This window comes from Electrona antarctica (genome assembly GCF_951216825.1).
Source record: "Electrona antarctica genome assembly, chromosome: 8".
Taxonomy (NCBI): Eukaryota; Metazoa; Chordata; class Actinopteri; order Myctophiformes; family Myctophidae; genus Electrona; species Electrona antarctica.
In genome coordinates this window covers 27,512,443-27,533,457 of record NC_136789.1, presented here as the reverse complement: position 1 = coordinate 27,533,457, position 21,015 = coordinate 27,512,443, and the positions used below count along the sequence as shown (strand labels likewise).

Sequence of the window (21,015 nt, the reverse complement as noted above, 5' to 3'; positions counted from 1 at the left end):
AGCGGTGGTAATTTTAACGTGTCGGACCGCTGATTCGAACTGGCGACCTTCCGGTATCAAGACCGCTCTGCTATCCGTTCGGCCACCGCTGCCACGCATGTCACAAGCGTGTAGATGTTATTAGTTATTGTAAGACAGAAAATAAAAAAAAATAAAAGAGTATTTGAAGTGGTCAAACTAGCCATATAGAATACCTATTCAGGGACGCATCTTCCATTGAAACACGACTGGTCTCAGAAATGTCATAAAGCCTCAAATCTGTGATTTCTTAAACAGGTTGGCAGCAACATAGGTTTACAATGCAAATACCTAAACATTGCCATTCAAATTTCAGTGATTTCATTTTGCTTGATTCCTTGAATACCTCTTTATGCCTAATTCATACACCATACCAGAGTGAAAGTGACTCTGTTGTATGGTTGAGTCTAAATCACGCTTTAGTCTGAACATGAGTGCCACAGCAAATTCATTAGTTTAAAATGTAATGTAATGTTTCTCAAATGAGGGTAATAGTGCTCCTAGGGGTACTTTGTCTTATATTAGTTACAGTATCTGGAAATTACATGACACACATTTAAAATGTTTGTCATTTATATGCTAGATTTTCAATAATGCAAATTGTCAATATTATGCCAGCCCCGCACTGCCACAATATAATATTTTAGCATGACCTGAGGGAGTTTTGAATATTAAAACCAAATAAAATGAATAAAACCATGGATAAGTGGGCAAAAACAGAACAAATTGAAGCTAAGACAGAAACGCATGCAACTGGGGTCCACTGACCTACAGTATCATTTAGGTGCGTTCAAAACTGAAGATATATATTTTGTTTTCAATCGCTTCACTTTGGTCGCACAGGTAAAAAAAAGTCCCTTCGCTTGGGGATTTTTCCAGCCGGGTCGCAGTCCCATGGACCAGGAAATGAAACCCAATGCATTTTTCCCATAGACATTTCTTAAAGTATTTATTTAAAGACGGTTACACCGCGGACAAAGCCAACTCGAGTCGTGACAACTCATGACAAGACAAACAATATTTTGGACCAAACAAATAATTACAAAGAAGAAAAACAACAAAAAGTGTTGTAACCTGCCGTTTTTTTCTTCTTTCTAATTATTTGTTCGGCCCAAAACATTGTTGTTTGTTGTCATGATTTGTCACGACTCGAGTTGGCTTTGTCCGCGGCGTAAACGTCTTTAAATAAATACTTTCTGAAATGTCTATGAGGAAAATGAACGGAGAATCATTTCCTTCGTCCAGGGTAGGAGGCGGGACTGCGACGCTCTATAGACACAGCATGTTACTGTGGCATTCATATTCATATTTTATTGATCACACATGAGACTTCATACAAAGTGATTTGTGAGAACATTGTGGGTGTCGCTCGGCTCTCCAACCATGAAGACTTTGTGTTTGATTCTTTGCTTCTTTAGCCGTTTCATGCAAAGGACCCTAGAATAGCTGTAGCCCCTGGCTGTGACCACCTATTGTGTAATGGCTTTTTTGAGTGGTGCAAACCACTCCAATAACCAGCTTTGTCTGTATGTTCGTGTACCTGTCCACTCAAAAAGGGAGCATGGTTGCTATGGTTAGTGTGTGACGTCACTGTTGCACCACTCAGTTCACACGGGTGTGATTTTTTTAAGTAAAGAAAAGAAAAGAGAAATTGCCAGTCTACTGTATTGTACTACAGCTTGTAGAGCTGCTAGTTTTACAACAGAAGTGTATAATGTTGTCGTCAGCCAGATGCCTCTTATCTGCACATTTATTTTGTTCCTGTGTGTTTTCATGTATTAACACCCTACTAGAGCATCACACACAAGTATCAAAAGTAGCAGATGCGTTTTGAGCTTGTAAATGTGCTAATATTGCTTTGTGGCTTTGAACATATGATGCTGCGTGCGTGCGTGCGTGCGTGCGTGCGTGCGTGCGTGCGTGCGTGCGTGCGCGTGCGTGTGCGTGATTTTTGTTTGAACATTGGCCCGCCTGCCGCTCCCCACTTTGCACAAACCACTGGTGGTTTCTAAACATTCCCACTATGATGAAACACTTCTAACCGTACCGAGGACTGCACCGCCAGTGGGTTTATGCTTTCTAATATTGTTTTATGCATTTTTCATATTTCCATCTGTCTGTTTCTACCTTTCAACCCACACACAGCCACACAGGCTGCTTTCACTTCAAAGTCAAAGCTACTTGTACTACGAACACATCAACAAAAAAGCTTTACAAAATTAAACGGAATGCCAGTTTTGGAAGAAGAAATCGAACCCAAACACAACACGGGCACGAGAGAGGATTAACCCATTCAGACAATTTTCTGAAAGATTTGAAGCACAATTTAACGATTTTTCAAAAATAGCAGACCTACAAGTTTATATGAGCTTGTAGATCTGCTATTTTCCAATAGCTAAATTACAACATAATGTTTAAAACACCAAAAGGGGTTCCCGCCCAGAACGGGTTAAGAATGATTGTCGGTAGCAGATGGCAGGGAGTCGGAGGAGTGATGATGACGAATGGCATAGACATGCAAGGCTGCAGAGACGGGCAGGTTGGCAGGCGGGCAGACGAGACGAGACGATAATCTTTTTCAGCACGAGGAGGAAAGACGCTGTCCGGCAGAAACCACTTATGTTATGTCCATATTCTAACTCCCCCCCGTAAATTAACGCCCTACTTGATCATAGTACAGCATCACACAAAAACATCAATAGCAGCCGAGAAGGTCGAGAAGCGACCTCGCCCGCGTGCACGCATCCGTCTTGTTGACGGCAGACTGCTGGGCGAGCGCTGGCGCTTTGGCATGGGGGGTCAGATCAACATGGAATGAATTCTGTACTGGCCATATAAGGTAGCCTGATTATCAGACTGTAGCTTTCTTGAAGCTTCAGTCTGACATTGTCTCCTGTCTGAGCGATTTCAAGGGGGAGAGGATTAGAATTTCCCTCAACCAGTAGCCATTGGTGTTGTTTTTCCCTCCTTCCTGCATGATGACGCTGCAAACGGGACTCGGCGCTGATTGGTTGTTCGTTAGACCCACCCCCACCACCGATTCTCATTGGATAATACATTTTTGTACCGAAGAAATTATAGGTTCCAGCCTGGATCCAGGCTACATATAAGGAGCATGTCTTGAGTGTACAGGGTTTGATGAGGTCAGATCAACATATGGAATATCAGAGCAGGTCAGCTACATATATGGAGATCTAAGGGTGGCAGCGGGGGCAGTGTCTTGAGTGTACAGGGTTTGATGAGGTCAGATCAACATATGTAATATCAGAACAGGTCAGCTACATATATGGAGATCTAAGGGTGGCAGCGGGGGCAGTGTCTTGAGTGTACAGGGTTTGATGAGGGCCCAGGTAGGGCCGGGCCTTAGTTTTCGGGCCTGTTGAGAACTCTAGTTTTCGCCAGATGCCGGACGCGGCTGCACTAATTACTTTGGGGCAGGCCCGTTTGAATGGACATGGACATGGACATCGACATGGACATCGACATGGACATCGAAGAGGTTCTGAAATAATATATCCATATATGGAGATCTAAGGGTTTGAGGTCAGATGTAGAGATGCTGGTCAATATTGATGATGTCACGAGACCTGGGCTTATATGGGCTTATATTCCCATGTATGGGGATAATGAGTGACTGGCGGGAAATAAACGATTTTATAGTAAATGCGACCTGTGGTCGCAATAAGCTCAAACCGCAGCACAAAGGGACAGATTTTGAGCTTGTCGATGTGCTACTTTTGCTATTTTTTTATGTGACTCCTGAAAGAGGTTGAGGTTCCCACCCGACAGACGATAAGCTGAAATCAAAACACAAAGAACTAAATCAGTTATTTTTTTTAGCATTCCCTATCTGCGAAATATTTCTCTATGCTATCTCAACTACACACTCGATGCCTGCAGTACACCTTGAAGCTTTATTGTCCCCAACGATATAGGTTTTGGAATTGCCTTAGCTTATCTGGACAACAACAGGGGACTTACAGTAGATAGATAGACCTTTATTGATTCAGGGAGGGAAATTCAGTTGACATGGCATTGCAGCAAGCAATATACAAAGATACAGGTACGGTAGAGAACAAGTGCAGAATAATAATAAAGTGACTGACACTGACGAAGGCCTGCGCTGCGTTTGTCTGGTTTGACTGCTGCTGCGGATCCTCGACATTATTAAATAAGACTCCTACTACTACTGAGAATGCGGATTTTATTCTCTTTTTATACGTTTTCTGTGAATCTGCACCCAGCCTGAACCCTTAAAGACTGTCTGAGTTGAGCGTGCCTTTCCCCTGAAGTAGACTTTATGTAACCCCATCAGGCTTCTCAGCAGCTTGATCTGCTATTCATGTTGTGTGGAAGAGCTTCTGCCTACTGCATTCATGCAATGATCTGCTATTCACGATGTGTGGAAGAGCTTCTGCCTACTGCATTCATGCAATGAGCTGCTATTCATGTTGTGTGGAAGAGCTGGCTACTGCATTCATGCAATGATCTGCTATTCATGTTGTGTGGAAGAGCTGCTGCCTACTGCATTCATGCAATGATCTGCTATTCACGATGTGTGGAAGAGCTGCTGCCTACTGCATTCATACAATGATCTGCTATTCATGTTGTGTGGAAGAGCTTCTGCCTACTGCATTCATACAATGATCTGCTATTCATGTTGTGTGGAAGAGCTTCTGCCTACTGCATTCATACAATGATCTGCTATTCATGTTGTGTGGAAGAGCTTCTGCCTACTGCATTAATGCAATGATCTGCTATTCACGATGTGTGGAAGAGCTGGCTACTGCAATTCGTGCAATGATGTTGTAAGACCCTATAGTGATGCACATGTCCTGATCCACCCCACCCATTATTGAGAGACTGATGTGTGTGTGTGTGTGTGTGTGTGTGTGTGTGTGTGTGTGTGTGTGTGTGTGTGTGTGTGTGTGTGTGTGTGTGTGTGTGTGTGTGTGTGTGTGTGTGTGTGTGTGTGTGTGTGTGTGTGTGTGTGTGTGTGTGTGTGTGTGTGTGTGTGTGTGTGTGTGTGTGTGGGGAGAAAGTGAAAGTACCGCCAACATTTAGAAGCAAAGGCAGTTGAAGGTAACCTGACTCCGCCAGATGGGGCAGCAGAGAGTACACTGGGTTCCCCCCTCCTGCTCCCATCTGGGAACTCTCAGGCAGACTTGATGCCCGGCCACAAAACGGCCTGGCCAATCAGCAGCAGCTAGAAGCTGCTGCTAGAAGCTGCTAGAAGCTAAAGCTAAAGCGATGAAACCATCTCCATGCAGCCCCAATCTGCGCTGTACCTTCTTTGAAATATGTTGTCATGAAGATGCAGGCGTCATGACTAAAATATCTAAAAACACACACAGAAGCCCCAGGAAAGTGTTTCTTGTGTCCTAAACATCATTAAAACAATATCTGGTTGCAAAATGGTTGAAGTGACCCTTTAACCCATTTTGACCTGAGATCAGATTCTAAAAATGTCTTCTACATCCTGACAGTTTTCTGAAAAAGCTATGTTTCTATGTCAGTCGATTTAAAAAAAAAAAATAGCAGATCTACAAGCTCATAGCGCGCCACCGAGTGGTGCGCTATGAGCTTGTAGATCTGCTATTTTTCAATAGCTAAAGCATAACATAATGCTAACACCAAAAGGGGTTCCCGCCCAAAGATAGCTGATCTACAGATCAGATCTTGTATAACTTTACATATAAGGACATCATTATATGTCTGTCCAGATTTTGCTAATACATATAGATGGCATGGCCGTGACAGTAGAGGGCCTTGCGCACCGGGATTGTTTCTTTTGTGCAAAGTAATTTGCATTAAATTAAACTGTTGTTTGTGTCATCAGTACATCCAAACAGAAAGTGAATATTATGTGGTGATGAAGCGATGTAATTTATTTTTGAAATGAGGTAAGTGTTTCCGCCGCGAATAAAAATGAACGAGGCACCACCAAATTAAATGAATATGTGAAAGATCCGCTGACGCAATTTTGGATTGCTTATTCGTCACCTCGCCTATATGTAATTTGTTTATTTCAAACACACTTTGCAGACACCTCGTCGTAACCTATTACGTTACGCGTCAAAATTGTTGAACACTAATTTCCTGCATTATGGTTTCTTTAACAGTTCTACTGCCGCTAATTGTTTGATCCAGTGTTGTGCCGCTGCGTAATACGACATCCCCGCTATTTGTTTTATGTGTCTAAATCGCATCGCATTAATAATAATAAAAATAGTCCGCCTCTGCCACGGAGCAGGGGGAGAGAGCTTCATGTTATGATGACGAAACCGGAAATCGATACTTATGCTGGGCTGTTAGGGCTTCTGGGAAATTGAGCCCAATGCAAGTGGACGGGGGGGGTTTGTTTGGACTACAACTTGCTCTGCACTTTGGTTTCGTTTCGCATTGTCATGGCCGCTGGCTCGTCTCATCATAACATTTCTTACCCGATTTTCACGGAACAAACGCCCAAATACTTCAGCGTATGCTCCAAAGGTAATAAAACAATCCAGGCAGCGTAGGATATTTGATTAAAAGGCGGGTTCCGCGTGATGTGGCGTCAAATTAATGAAAGGAATGGAGCAAATAGAACATCCTTTCTGCTGTTGAGGAGATATAAGCAGAAAGAATGTGCCCGATTTGCCATTATTATGCTGCTCAGCTCCTTACCCTTTAATTAAATACATGAATGATGTATTTGACATTAATTTGTATGAGAACAAGGGCTTTTCAACTATATCTGGTTAGATGAAGCGACCTTTTGACCTGTAATGCTCATGACCAGGAACGTGTTTTATCGTAATCTTATCGTAATCTGCAATTTTCCTGAACAAATTGGCGTGCCACTAAAAAGGTCATAAATTAAATTGGCCTTTAAATACCTTTGCACTTTAAATACGTTTGCATACATTTGCAATGTACAGTATTATGAATTAAGTACAATGGTCTCAATAACATAATATTGTACGTTATTTTTACTGTAGTTGTTAATACTGATGGACACTGATGGAAACCTCATACGTATGTGACCAGATTTGACTGAGAGCCTGCCATCGCGCAAACCTCCAGCTTTTCACCAGAGGAGAAAAACGTTTTTTTTAAATCCAAAATGTATTACCGGTAATAGCACAGGCAGACTGTTCACATACTAGAGCATGTCTGAAATAAGTGTCAGAGCTGAAATCAATATGAAATAAATGCTTAAACATGTAGCTAGGTCTAGGTGTAATGTTAGAGACCACAGAAGTGAACCTTTTCACCTTTTTTTGTTTTGTCAACTCGCTGTTTTCTGCAAGACATTACTCTATAAGCCATATCTCCAAAACGGGTGGGTCAAATTGAACAACCAATATGTCAATTTGAAGCTATGATTCAATTCCCTGCTTTCATATGACATGAAAAAAACGAAAATTCAAACAAATCCAATGGCAGTCCCTCAGTCAAATTTGGCCACATTATGTCCAAAACTGTTGCTTTTCAGGACTCGGATAAAATAGCAAAAGTAGCAGATCTACAAGCTATTAACCACGTGTTCCGAGCTTGTATAGCTTGTTTCTGCTACTTTTGATCAAGTAGGGGCATTCATTTACCCAAGTACACAAAAAGATAAAATGCGAAGATAAGAGTTGTGTACTAATCCTCACCTCGAGCTGACCATGGGAATTCAAGGCTGGGGCAAGCAGTCAGTGTAATGTACAGAGCTGACCATGGAATCCAAGGATGGGGAAAGCAGTCAGTGTAATGTACAGAGCTGACCATGGGCATTCAAGGCTGGGGCAAGCAGTCAGTGTAATGTACAGAGCTGAAGCAGTCAGTGTAATGTACAGAGCAGTCAGTGTAATGTACAGAGCTGACCATGGGCATTCAAGACTGGGGCAAGCAGTCAGTGTAATGTACAGAGCAGTCAGTGTAATGTACAGAACAGTCAGTGTAATGTACAGAGCAGTCAGTGTAATGTACAGAGCAGTCAGTGTAATGTACTGAGCAGTCAGTGTAATGTACTGAGCAGTCAGTGTAATGTACAGAGCAGTCAGTGTAATGTACAGAGCAGTCAGTGTAATGTACTGAGCAGTCAGTGTAATGTACAGAGCAGTCAGTGTAATGTACTGAGCTGACGGAGCCTTTGCGGTGGCCGGCCTCAGGCTCTGGAACGCTTTATAGCGCCTACTCATTGACTCACTCTGCTCATTCCTAAAGACCGTTTTAAATATACTAAAAACATTCTGATGGGATGGTTCTGTATACTGTGGGGACCTCATGTTTTTGTATTGGCTTGGTGTTATATGTGCTCTGTGTTGTTTGTGATGTGGGTGTTTGAACAGACTGTGAAGACGAATATCCTTTGGGACAATAATGATTATTATTATTATTATTCCGCCTGGCCTTTAACTCCATTTGAATAATGTAAACCCTGCGCCTTTAACCCCTCCGGGACGTAAACCGCTTTTGGTGTTTTAAGCATTATGTAATACTTTAGCTATTGAAAAATAGCAGATCTGCTATTTTATTTAAATCGTGAAAATGTGGCAAAAAACATTGACTATATATTCTTTCAGAGCGAACGTTTTCAACTCAAATCTTTGCTTCTGGGAGCATCCCTGGAACAACATATTTTCAGATGGGGGTCAGCGGCCAATTTCATATACATTTTGGGGGTCCTTGACATGAAAATGTTTGAAAACGACTGACATAGAAACATGGGTTTTTCAGAAAACTGCCAGGATTTAGAAGACTTTTGTAAAATCGTCCTCAGGTCTAAATGGGTTATATTAACTTAAATTTGAATAATGTAAACCCTGGCCTTTAATGTATACTTCTGAAATGCCCTCTTTTATACACGCTGCTGTAGTGTAATGTCAGTTGTCTCCGTCAGGCTTGAGTCCGTCCGTGCGAGTGAGTCTGTAAGCAGATTTCCATCACTGTTGGACCGATTGGCGTGAAACATTGCAGGCACATCCCCTGGAGGCCATAGCAGAACCTCTATTATGGCGCCACCAGGAGGCAGATCTTTGCGAAACACATTGATATTACTCCTACAGATTTTGTCCAGACCTCATGCAAAAGGGTTTTCAGTAATTTCATGAAGAAATTCAATAAGAATCTAATAAATTCCATAAATTAGAAAACGAATGTTTCAGAAGTAGTGAAAATAGCCGATCTACAAGCTCACAACACAAAGGTCTCATTTCTCATCTGGGTCTTGAGCAAAAACGTTTTGGAACCACTTAACTGGCAAAAAATGACCAGCGGGGATAAAACACATTGTGGCCACTGTGGTCTGGTTGAGTGCGGTCAGACACAGAAAAGCTGCCTGCAATAACTAACCTCTTCTACACAACACTTAACACACATATTATCCAACAGCCAATTGTGTGAACAATAAATCACTGCCCATTTATTATTGTACAGTACTACTAGCCTATAATTTGGTTGTAAACAAACTATTCACAAAATGAAGATAAACAGCAAATGAAATATACACGCATGCACGCACACAAAATATCACATCTAATTTGCAGAGGAAAGGACTTTCACAATATTACTGCACACAGTAAGCTCTGGGTTGCACTAGAGTGCCAAAGTCCTGACGTCACTCGCTCATACCCTGCTTTACGTCAGTGACACTATGGAGAATAACATTGGGTCATCTTAACCCATTTTGACCTGAGATCAGATTCTAAAAATGTCTTCTACATCCTGACAGTTTTCTGGAAAAGCTATGTTTCTATGTCAGTCGTTCTTCGATTTTTCAAAAATAGCAGACCTACAAGCTCGTATGAGCTTGTAAATCTGCTATTTTTCAATAGCTAAAGCATAACATGATGCTAACACCAAAAGGGGTTCCCGCCCAAAATGGGTTAAAATCGTCTCATTAAGAATTGTGGTCCAAAAATAAACAAACTCATATTTGATACAGTCTGTTTCTAGCGAAAATGTAACTAATTCGGCAGCATTAGCGTTTTCTCGCAGTCCGTTGATTCCTCATATCCATATGAGTGAAACTGCCGGGATGATTTGTTTATTTTTCAAACACAGTTCTTATATGAGCCAATCTAAGATCCCCCTATGGGGATTATATTACAAATAAAAAATCAGACCTGTATATCTGTACTGTACTGTGTGTGTGTGTGTGTGTGTGTGTGTGTGTGTGTGTGTGTGTGTGTGCGTGTGCGTGTGCGTGCTCACCCTACTGGCCACTTTAGGTGTTGCAGCTACGTACACATACATCCGCCCTCTAGCGATATTTACGCCAGACTTTGGTGCTAGGTTTGAGTAGAGTGGAGCTGTCCATGGTGCTGAGGAGGGTTGAGTAGAGTGGAGCTGTCCATGGTGCTGAGTAGTACAGTGGACAGGTGAGCTCTGTCCATGCTTATGAAGAACCATACAGCTCCCTTATCCAGGGAACAAGTCATTGTTTGTGTCTCCTGGTATGACATGAAAAACACGACATTCAAAATGTAATGTACAGTAGTAAATACAGGATAGACTGTTGTACTGTCACATGGACCAACGCTGACCAATCATCTGTAACATGGACCAACGCTGACCAATCATCTGTAACATGGACCAACGCTGACCAATCATCTGTAACATGGACCAACGCTGACCAATCATCTGTAACATGGACCAACGGTGACCAATCATCAAGTCCACATTTCAATAACTAACTGCAGTCATAGAGAACATAGCCTGGAACTCACCTATGCTTTTTATGGCATAGGCAGCTCCCGGCAGGATCCGCCGGGAGAAACTATGCGCAGCTGCTAGACATGAGACTAATTAATTAGAGCGACAGAGAGAGAGAGGAGTGTGTGTGTGTATATATGTGTGCGTGTGTGTCTGTCAATTTAACAAAGGTGCAGACGATCAGAAATCAGCAGAGTGAGTGATGTTTGCGCTACTCTATGCCGAATTGAAGTGGACTCGGACCCAGACTTTTTTTTTCTCCCTGGAAATAAAAACGTCTGGGTTTCCGAGGCTATAGAGAACAGACTAGTGTTGATTTTGTCAACACAAATGTTCGTCGACTACCTTTTTACTGTATCGGTATCGTAAAAGTATCGGATCGGCCCTTATTTGGTCATATCGGGTCATATCGGTATCGGCGAATATGCCAGTCTAACCAACGATCCGACACTATGGCAGGTAAATAAAATGTTGGGGCATGTGGAGTTTGCGTTGGAGTTGCCCAAACTGCAAGTGTACATTTGAGTGAGGAGTCTGATATAAACACAACACGAGATATATAGCTAGATAGCTATAAACACTATTCCTGGTCGGTGGACTTCAAAATAAGATTTATTTTCTTTTTTTATTATTATATATATATTATTCTCTGGTATCGGCTAACACAGAAATTGTGGTATTGGGATCGGATCGGAAACGAAAAAAGTGTATCGGGACATCCCTACTTTTTACTATATAAAAAAACGAAATAAAAACTAAGCTACGATGACTAAAACTGAGACTAAATATATTGACAATGTTGTCAAAACTATACTAAAATGTTAAAGATGGACTAATGGAGAAGAGATCCAGTAGTAGAAGTAATTGTATGTTTGGTAGCTTGTAGATCTGCTACTTTCAGCAGATCTATATACTATCCACAGAGAGAGATATGCAAAGAGTGACCTGGGGAAATAACTGAGAAAAATAAATCAAAACCAATCTTCCTCTATTCAGTTCAGTCGGCTATTCTCTTATCTTGTCTCCTCTGCGTTCTTCCAGGTGGAGAACGAGTTCAAGTCTGAGTATGAGGAGCTGTCTCAGCAGTGTAAGCAGTTTGCCAAGGACCTTCTGGACCAGACCAGGAGCTCCAGAGAGCTGGAGATGATCCTCAACTTCAGAGACGACATCAACCTGCTGGAGGAAGAGGACAACAATGACCTGGCCAGGCTCAAACTGGCCATCAAGTATCACCAGAAAGAGGTAGATACTGTGGCCCAGGCTGGCTGTATAGCTGTTTACAAAAGTGCTTCTAAAAGTGGGGTCCACAGAATCCTTAAGGGCCTTGTAAATGGGGAGCGATAAAACGAGCATATAGTTCATTTTCAATGAGACCTGCGTTTTTGCTTGGAGAAGTCGCGGTGCGACAACGCAAGCGTATTTACGTGAGCGCGGCCCTGTGAATTTGTTGCGTGCGTGCTCGTTACGTGCACACGCCCGCGACTCACCAGACCTGGATTCTGTTTATCTTTTTTTGTACGCTTGCGTTGTTGCGCCTCTTCAACAGACCTGGAGGAGACCTGTGTTGATCCAGACCTGGAGGAGACCTGTGTTGATCCAGACCTGGAGGAGTTGATCCAGGCAACAACGCCTGCGTTCCTCGCTTCACGTTTGCAAGGCCCTTTAGGGATATTTTCTGGGAGTTTGTGCCAGACATGTGTTGCATAAAACGCTGATTCTGGGCACAGAAAGCAGACCTATCCCAGATTTACAATTTACAATTTAGGCATTTAGCAGACGCTCTTAATCCAGAGCGAGTTACATTAAAGGAGAATTCCATACTAAAAGGCTTTCTTACCTTTCTTTGTAGTTGTTACGTCCCCACCAAAGAGGTCCAGGTGTTATTTTGTGCAAAAGCTCCTTATTGGCTATTTCCCCTACCATAAGCCCTAAATGAATTGCATTGGATTGAATGGGAATTGAATGGGGCTATGGGGTGTTGTGCTAATTCGCTTATTTCCATCGCTCAAAATTATTCTTTTTTTGTATAAATCCTCTCTTCATAATGTAAATAATATCCCAAGCGGCACACTTTACTACTTATTTCGATGGAAATAAGCAAATTAGCACAACACCCCATAGCCCCATTCAATTCCCATTCAATGCAATTCATTGAGGGCTTATGGTAGTGGAAATAGCACAAAAAAACACCTGGACCTCTTTGGTGGGGACGTAACGACTACAAAGAAAGGTAAGAAAGGTAAGAAAGCCTTCTAGCATGGAATTCTCCTTTAAGCAAGAACAAAAAGCATGGCAATACATCATATACATAAACAAGTAGTTATCATGAATCATACGTAAGCTAAGAACGTAACAGTGGAATATCTATATAATTAAACTATGCATATATACTATATAGTGCTATGTCTACATAAAATGCTATAAGTCTACATATAATGCATACGTTACATAAGTTGAGCCTTTGCATACGCCTGTACGGTCGCCAGGGCTAGGGCAAGTACTACGGGCAATTGATGGGTTTTCACGGGGGAAGATTGGGAGTGAGGCTGCAGTTCTGATTGTAATGGGAAGTGCATTCCATAGTTTTGGAGCCAGAAGAGAGAAGAGTTTGGATGATGAGATGATCTAAGAGGTCCGGGCGGTTCATGATGCAGCATCAGACATGTCTTTTGGCCCTAAACCATTCACTGCTTTATAAACCACAGTAATTGATTTTGCAATCAATTTATTTGACAGACTAATGCAGAGAACACACACAAAGATTTAAACCCTGATTAAAACACCAGTGGCCATGGTGACTGATATTCAATATCTCTACTGGTCTGTGCAAATTAACTGGACAGTCGGCACATGTTATCTTATAGAGTGCAGGGGGTTAGGATTCAAATCCTTCGCCTCCTGATCGACCACCTCCTGTCACAATTATAATCAAACATATTCGATTTTTAAACCTGGAATCTGTATATCGCGATGCCCATGTGTTGCTCATTGGCAAGTCTGTGTGTGTCCGGCAGTATGATGGAGGGAGCCTGTCAACGACTGCCATCTGTAAAAGTCACTCGTTAAATGTGTGCTGTCGAAGCCTTTCACGGTTTTAAATTGTTCCAGTGTGTCCACGGCTTAAGGGCAACCTAATCCCTGCACTTAACTATCAATTCCTCAAACAATGTACAGAGCATTATGGTTCATGATTGAGATTTGTCCGTGGTTACAGATACTGTATATATTTCATGGACATGCTTGTTAAGACAAAGACACTTTCAGATACGGCAGGTAGGATACTATACTACAGTTGGGTGCCACCGATATTGTCCCTTATCATTTGACCCATTCAGGCCTGACCTCAAAATTTAAAAAAAATCCTTCTAAATCCTCCAGTTTTCTGAAATAAATATTTTCACGATTTTTCAAAAATAGCAGACCTACAAGCTCGTAGCGCGCCACTCGGTGGCGCGCTATGAGCTTATAGAACTGCTATTTTTCAATAGCTAAATTATAACATAATGTTTAAAACACCAAAAGGGGTTCCCGCCCAAAATGGGTTAAATGTCCTTTTGCGCAGGAAGTTTTTCTGTACAGTATCTTCATGGTACCCATTTTTGATATTGAATGCTTCTGTGGAAAATCCAAAAAACAAAGTAAATGGTAAATGGTGCATTTATATAGCGCCTTTATCCAAGGCGCTTTACATAGATTGTGCATTACATTCACACACACATTCATTCACCGATGGCGGCAGAAACCATGCAAGGCACTAGCCAGCACATCGGGAGCAATTTTGGGTTCAGTGTCTTGCTCAAGGACACTGACACTAACTCTGGGGGACCCCGGGTTCGAACAGGCAACCTTGCGGTTACCATCCAGCCACTCTACCCCTGAGCCACTGCCGCCCGTAAAAGTGAGTGGTGCTGTACTGTACTGTACTGTACTGTACTGTACTGTACTGTACTGTACTGTACTGTACTGTACTGTACTGTACTGTACTGTACTGTACTGTACTGTACTGTACTGTACTGTACTGTACAAGCCCTCCTCCCTGGCCTGTCTGTGTCTGTGTGTTAGGCTGTGACACTTGGTGGTGAACAAACGCTACAACGCTATTTTCGTGCTCGGACACAGGGACAGACCCAGGGACACAGATACACAGATCTGGGTTAAATGTCCTTTTGCGCAGATCACACAAACCTCAGCAAAAAGAAAAGGACAATATCGATGGCCTCCAACTGTAAGTGCAACACAGGTGTCCACTGTCCAGCCCGAATCAGCCCGAATACAGCTCAGCCACTCAGAGGCTTGCCTGAGATCTTCTCTGGTAAAACCCAGACTGAATCATAGTATGTGGTATATAATCTATACCACTTTTTCCTCATTGTACACCAAATATCTTTGCTATTTTTGACTTATGTTCCTCCCAGAATATGGATGCTGAGGTTCAAGTGGTTAAACTACAATCTTTTTCTTAGGATGCGCTCCCCCCCCTCCATCCACTACGCCCCCTGTTTAAATCTCCAAATTGTTTCTACAGTTTTTTTTGCCCCTAAATTGAATTCAGGTGTCACCAGAAAGCATCAATAGATCTAGGCACAGAGCTCTGTTAAAGCAATAACGATGACAAAATGTATAAATGAATAGAAGTGTTCCCTCAGGCGAGTATCACGTTGGGTTAAAGAGATATTATGCAGCTGAGTCGAGATTGGGTGGAAACCTTGTATGTCCAATACTCGTCTGCCATCTGTAAAAGTAACACATTAAATGTGTGATGTTCTAGTGTTTCACAGTTTGAAATTGTTCCAGCGTGTTCAAGGCTTAAAGGCAACCTAATCCCTCAGCTATCAATTCCTCAAACAATGTAGAGAGCATTATGGTTCATGAACATGATATATATTTCATGGTCATGGACATGCTTGTTAAAACAAAAACTCAGATACTATAGGATCGTAAACCGATTGCAGAGTGTCTACAAGCTTATAGATTGGCTATTTGCACTGCTTATTTGTGTGGCACTCTTGTGATGATGAACTAGGGCATACATTTATGAAGGAGAAAAAACATCAAAATGATACATTTGGAGATACAAGGTTTCATTCCCCGACCGCGAACAGCTCATGGCTCACTGAGCGATGAGGAGGCGCAGACAGAATGCCCCCAGGAGAACCAACCCGCTCGAAATTCATTTTTCCGTCTATCTGGCCGGGGCTCTGCTTTGCCAGCACCAGCTGTTATCAGCACAGATGTACTTCTCAGAGGCTTGTCTATTTATGACATCGCTGCTGCTGCTGCCAGCCAGGGGCTGGTTGACGGGGTGGGGTGGTACAGTACCATCACCACCCACCCCGGGGTGGGGTGGCATGTACAGTACCATCACCACCCACCCCGGAGGACGTGCAAGAAGTGTTGTCAGAACCGCGGTGATGAAAGACCCGACCGCACGGTTTATCTTCACATCTCACTGCCATTTCAGACACATGAACGCACACGCACACAGAGACACACACACTCACACACAGACACACACATAGGCGCGTGTCTGCACGCACGCACGCACACGCGCACGCACATACGCACGCACGGCATATTCTGCACCAGTGTTTTTATCTGTCTATCGGTTTTGTGTCATTTGTATTTGTATACTGTCCTTTATGGTGTTGTGAGTTTTTGGGTGTTATTCAATCTGTACCTCCAGTCCAATCCATTACCATTTTTATATTGGATGGTTTCCACTGGAGGAAGTGTTTCTGTACAGTATCTTCATGGTACCCATTTTTGATATTGAATGCTTCTGTGGAAAATCCAAAAAACAAAGTAAATGGTAAATGGTAAATGGTGCATTTATATAGCGCCTTTATCCAAGGCGCTTTACATAGATTGTGCATTACATTCACACACACATTCATTCACCGATGGCGGCAGAAACCATGCAAGGCACTAGCCAGCACATCGGGAGCAATTTGGGGTTCAGTGTCTTGCTCAAGGACACTTCGACACTAACTCTGGGGGAGCCCGGGTTCGAACAGGCAACCTTGCGGTTACCATCCAGCCACTCTACCCCTGAGCCACTGCCGCCCGTAAAAATCAGACCCGTCTGAAGTGAGTGGTACTGTACTGTACTGTACTGTACTGTACTGTACTGTACTGTACTGTACTGTACTGTACTGTACTGTACTGTACTGTACTGTACTGTACTGTACTGTACTGTACTGTACTGTACAAGCCCTCCTCCCTGGCCTGTCTGTGTGTTAGGCTGTGACACTTGGTGGTGAACAAACGCTACAACGCTATTTCCGTGCTCGGACACAGGGACAGACCCAGGGACACAGGTACACAGGGACACACACACATAGCTGTCTATAGGAGTGGTTGCACCACTCAAAAAACGAAACAATCCCAAATTTCCTCCTCCTTCTCCTCCTCCATTTGTTTTCTGTCCCCTGCTCATCATCTTGTTCCCCCGAGAGCAGTGTTGCCATGTCTTCTCATCATAAAGCAACTTTTGGCTTGTTTTTTCTGTAAAGTTGCTTGTAAACATTGGCGGGTTGCGTTTGTTTTGGGCTTGTTTTTGGTTTTCTTTGTGCCCTCGCCTCCGTCTATGGCGACACTTCGATCGCTCTGTCACTTTGATGGAGGACAGAGGCTGCACGAAGTGAGCAGAAAATCCACCCGGCTGCCCTTTTCAAATGATAAATATCCACAGACGCTAATCCTCATTAGCATCCGTTTCAACCCAAAGCCCCTCCAAGTCCATCCGCCTTCTGCTGGTGCCATAACATCACCTCAGTGAGCTGCAGGCCTTCTGCTGGTGCCATAACATCACCTCAGTGCAGCTGCAGGCCTTCTGCTTGTGCCATAACATCACCTCAGTGAGCTGCAGGCCTTCTGCTGGTGCCATAACATCACCTCAGTGAGCTGCAGGCCTTCTGCTGGTGCCATAACATCACCTCAGTGAGCTGCAGGCCTTCTGCTGGTGCCATAACATCACCTCAGTGAGCTGCAGGCCTTCTGCTGGTGCCATAACATCACCTCAGTGAGCTGCAGGCCTTCTGCTGGTGCCATAACATCACCTCAGTGAGCTGCAGGCCTTCTGCTGCTGCCATAACATCACCTCAGTGAGCTGCAGGCCTTCTGCTGGTGCCATAACATCACCTCAGTGAGCTGCAGGCCTTCTGCTGGTGCCATAACATCACCTCAGTGAGCTGCAGGCCTTCTGCTGGTGCCATAACATCACCTCAGTGCAGCTGCAGGCCTTCTGCTGGTGCCATAACATCACCTCAGTGCAGCTGCAGGCCTTCTGCTGGTGCCATAACATCACCTCAGGGAGCTGCAGGCCTTCTGCTGGTGCCATAACATCACCTCAGTGAGCTGCAGGCCTTCTGCTGGTGCCATAACATCACCTCAGTGAGCTGCAGGCCAAACGATTGTGTCATGATGCAGACTATTGTTTATTTGGATCACCATTAGCTACTACAATAACCGCAGCTATTCATCCTGGGGTCCAAAAATCGTGCTGAATGTGAAAATGAAAAGATAAAGACAGAAAAAAAACTCAAGGCGCTTTTGAAGACTGGCAGGATGTTGAGAAGTGAGTGGAGTGGTGTAGCAGTGATTCTCACGTGCTCAGATGGGTGGTAAATGGTGCATTTATATATTGCCTTTATCCAAGGCGCTTTGCATAGATTGTGCATTGGGAACCGGCCACTCTACCCCTGAGCCACCGCCGCCCTTGTGGGCTGCGAACACTTTCATGGGCCCTGATCCAGAAAAGTTTGAGCACCATGGTGTAGCACAGCACAGGGCCATTGTTTTCACCAACATACTTAATGTTTCTGTGTTCGTGACGTAAACTCTTTAGGCCTGCGGGGGCTTTGCTTCCTGCATGGAGGGTTAAGTGAACAAAGGCTATTTTTTGCTTCCACCTACTTGTGTCTCTGCAGGGGCATTTCTGCCCTAATCTATTGTGATAATGTACGCGGGCGGCGAGACAAGTGTAAGAAATAAACACTCCAGGTCCTGTAATTGGCTTGGTTCATGGTGTGACCATGGGACTGTATGGGCTGTGAATAGCGCCGACTATATTATGAGTGCTGCTGTGTGAGTCATGAGGTGATTGTGTGCTGAGCAAAAAGTTGTGATTTGATTCGATTCTATTCATTTTGCCGGTCACAGACAATGAACCCTGTCAACCTGTTTGGACGAGATTAGATAAACCTTTATTGATCCCCGGGGGGGAAATTCAGGTGTCTCTGCCTGAAATAACGTCACTCTAGAGTGTGTGTGTGCGTGCGTGCGTGCGTGCGTGCGTGCGTGCGTGCGTGCGTGCGTGCGTGCGTGCGTGTGTGTAATCCTACCCCTACGATGGTTTTGGTGAAAGGGGCAACATGGTGTAATCCTCTGTACAGAACTCAACAGGTCTCTTATCACTGTACTTCAACACACACACACACACACACACACACACACACAGACACACATGCAAGCCACATACATGCACAAGTGTGTGTGCGCACACACACACACACACATGTGAGCCACATACAATTGCATGCACGCACGCATGCAAGCACACACCAGGGTGTGAATAACTCCCTCTTACCGCCCGTGGCTTCAGGCTTCAGATTGTAGCTCCCCGACATGCACAGTAAATGCACACAGCTGCGTTCTTCACATTTTTACAGGCATTCTTTCAGGAAAAACGGCACCAGACAGTCTGCAAGGACCATAAGTCTGTAACATTTAGATTGAATGGCACCAGTCTGCAAGGACCATAAGTCTGTAACATTTAGATTGAATGGCACCAGTCTGCAAGGACCATAAGTCTGTAACATTTAGATTGAATGGCACCAGTCTGCAAGTACCATAAGTCTGTAACATTTAGATTGAAAAACGGCACCAGTCTGCAAGGACCATAAGTCTGTAACATTTAGATTGAATGGCACCAGTCTGCAAGGACCATAAGTCTGTAACATTTAGATTGAATGGCACCAGTCTGCAAGGACCATAAGTCTAACATTTAGATTGAATGGCACCAGTCTCTGCAAGGACCATAGAAAAGTTGCTGCGTCTTGAATATTCAAATTCCCAACCACGAGCATAATGGGAACTCCATCGGCGTCTCATGACGTGGGTTGACGTTAAAAGATACAACTGATTTAATTCGTGATAAAAGCCTCAAACGATAAAAACTAGATCTAACCACAGCATTTATTTGTGCATCAAGTTTAAAAGCATTAAGGATGATTAAATGTCCTTGATCTTCGTGAGATTACAGTCACACACTGAGGAGGTGTTTGCTCAGCCTCGTCTTGAAGCCATTGTAACAGCACGGTTATACAACTTGTCTGTCTGTCGGTCTGCAGGAGGCATTCTCATTCTAATCGATGTCTCTCAGAACTCGCTCTCATGCATCTGCAACTACTATACATAGAGTAGGTCAGTAGGATGACCAGAGCTCCGGTCATACAGACATGACACAAACTGTTGTCATGCGTGTCCCACAAAGCCGATTTGTGCAGGCAGGGGGGTGTCATTTGGGGTCCCGAGGATGACAACTAGCCTACGTTTACATTGAACTCCAAATTCTGTTATTTATGCACATTTTGTCCACCTCTTGAAGTTGAATGTTATTCTGCAGATTAATTCTCGATTGGCAGTGAGTGTATCATAATCTGACACCAGATTTTAAATAAAATAAAATACAATTTTAAAAATAAACCTGCCTGACATACTGGAAAGAGAAACCCCAAACCTAAAAACACTAAATACTTGACTATACTGTAGGTAAGTAAGTACATTTTATTTTTAAAGCACCTTTCGAAACAATGTTACAAAGTGCTGTACAATCACAATCAAGTTAAAAAGACATAATAGTGCAATAATGCAAAACGAAGGAAAAAAAAGATACAGTACAACAAGGATTTAAACAAAACATAAGGGTTAGATAACAACATGGGGAAAGTGTTTATGAAACAAGAATGTTTTTAACCGTCTTAGGCCTATATGTGCTAAAGGTCAGGTCAAGGTCCCTCTCGCACCCTCTCATCCAAACAGGTGTCTAAGCAGGCATGGGAATGACATGTACCATATTCCCCTCACCATTGCATGCAGCTGTTTGTTCTACACTTGCAGGAATGCTGCTCTATCATGTAATTGTGCTGCATCGCGGTGGGATGCATGCTATAGCCTACATCCCACAGAAATCCCTCTGCTGCATTGCAAATCTTGAACTGTAACTCAAAGTTACAGACCCATAAGGGTCCAGTTGGTTCCAAACTATCATTTCCAAACTATCATTTAGCTGGGGACCCCCTGGAACTACCTCAA

General features: G+C 43.4%; 1 protein-coding gene across 1 annotated transcript in view; it reads left to right on the top strand.

Moving 5' to 3' along the window:
- The window catches only part of LOC306927541 (short transient receptor potential channel 4-like), a 110,115-nt gene that overhangs the window by 43,335 nt on the left and 45,765 nt on the right, over positions 1-21,015 (top strand). The window contains exon 6 of the mRNA XM_079507315.1: positions 11,743-11,943. Within this exon, the coding sequence (XP_079363441.1) occupies positions 11,743-11,943 (201 nt within the window). The remainder of the gene's footprint in view (positions 1-11,742; positions 11,944-21,015) is intronic.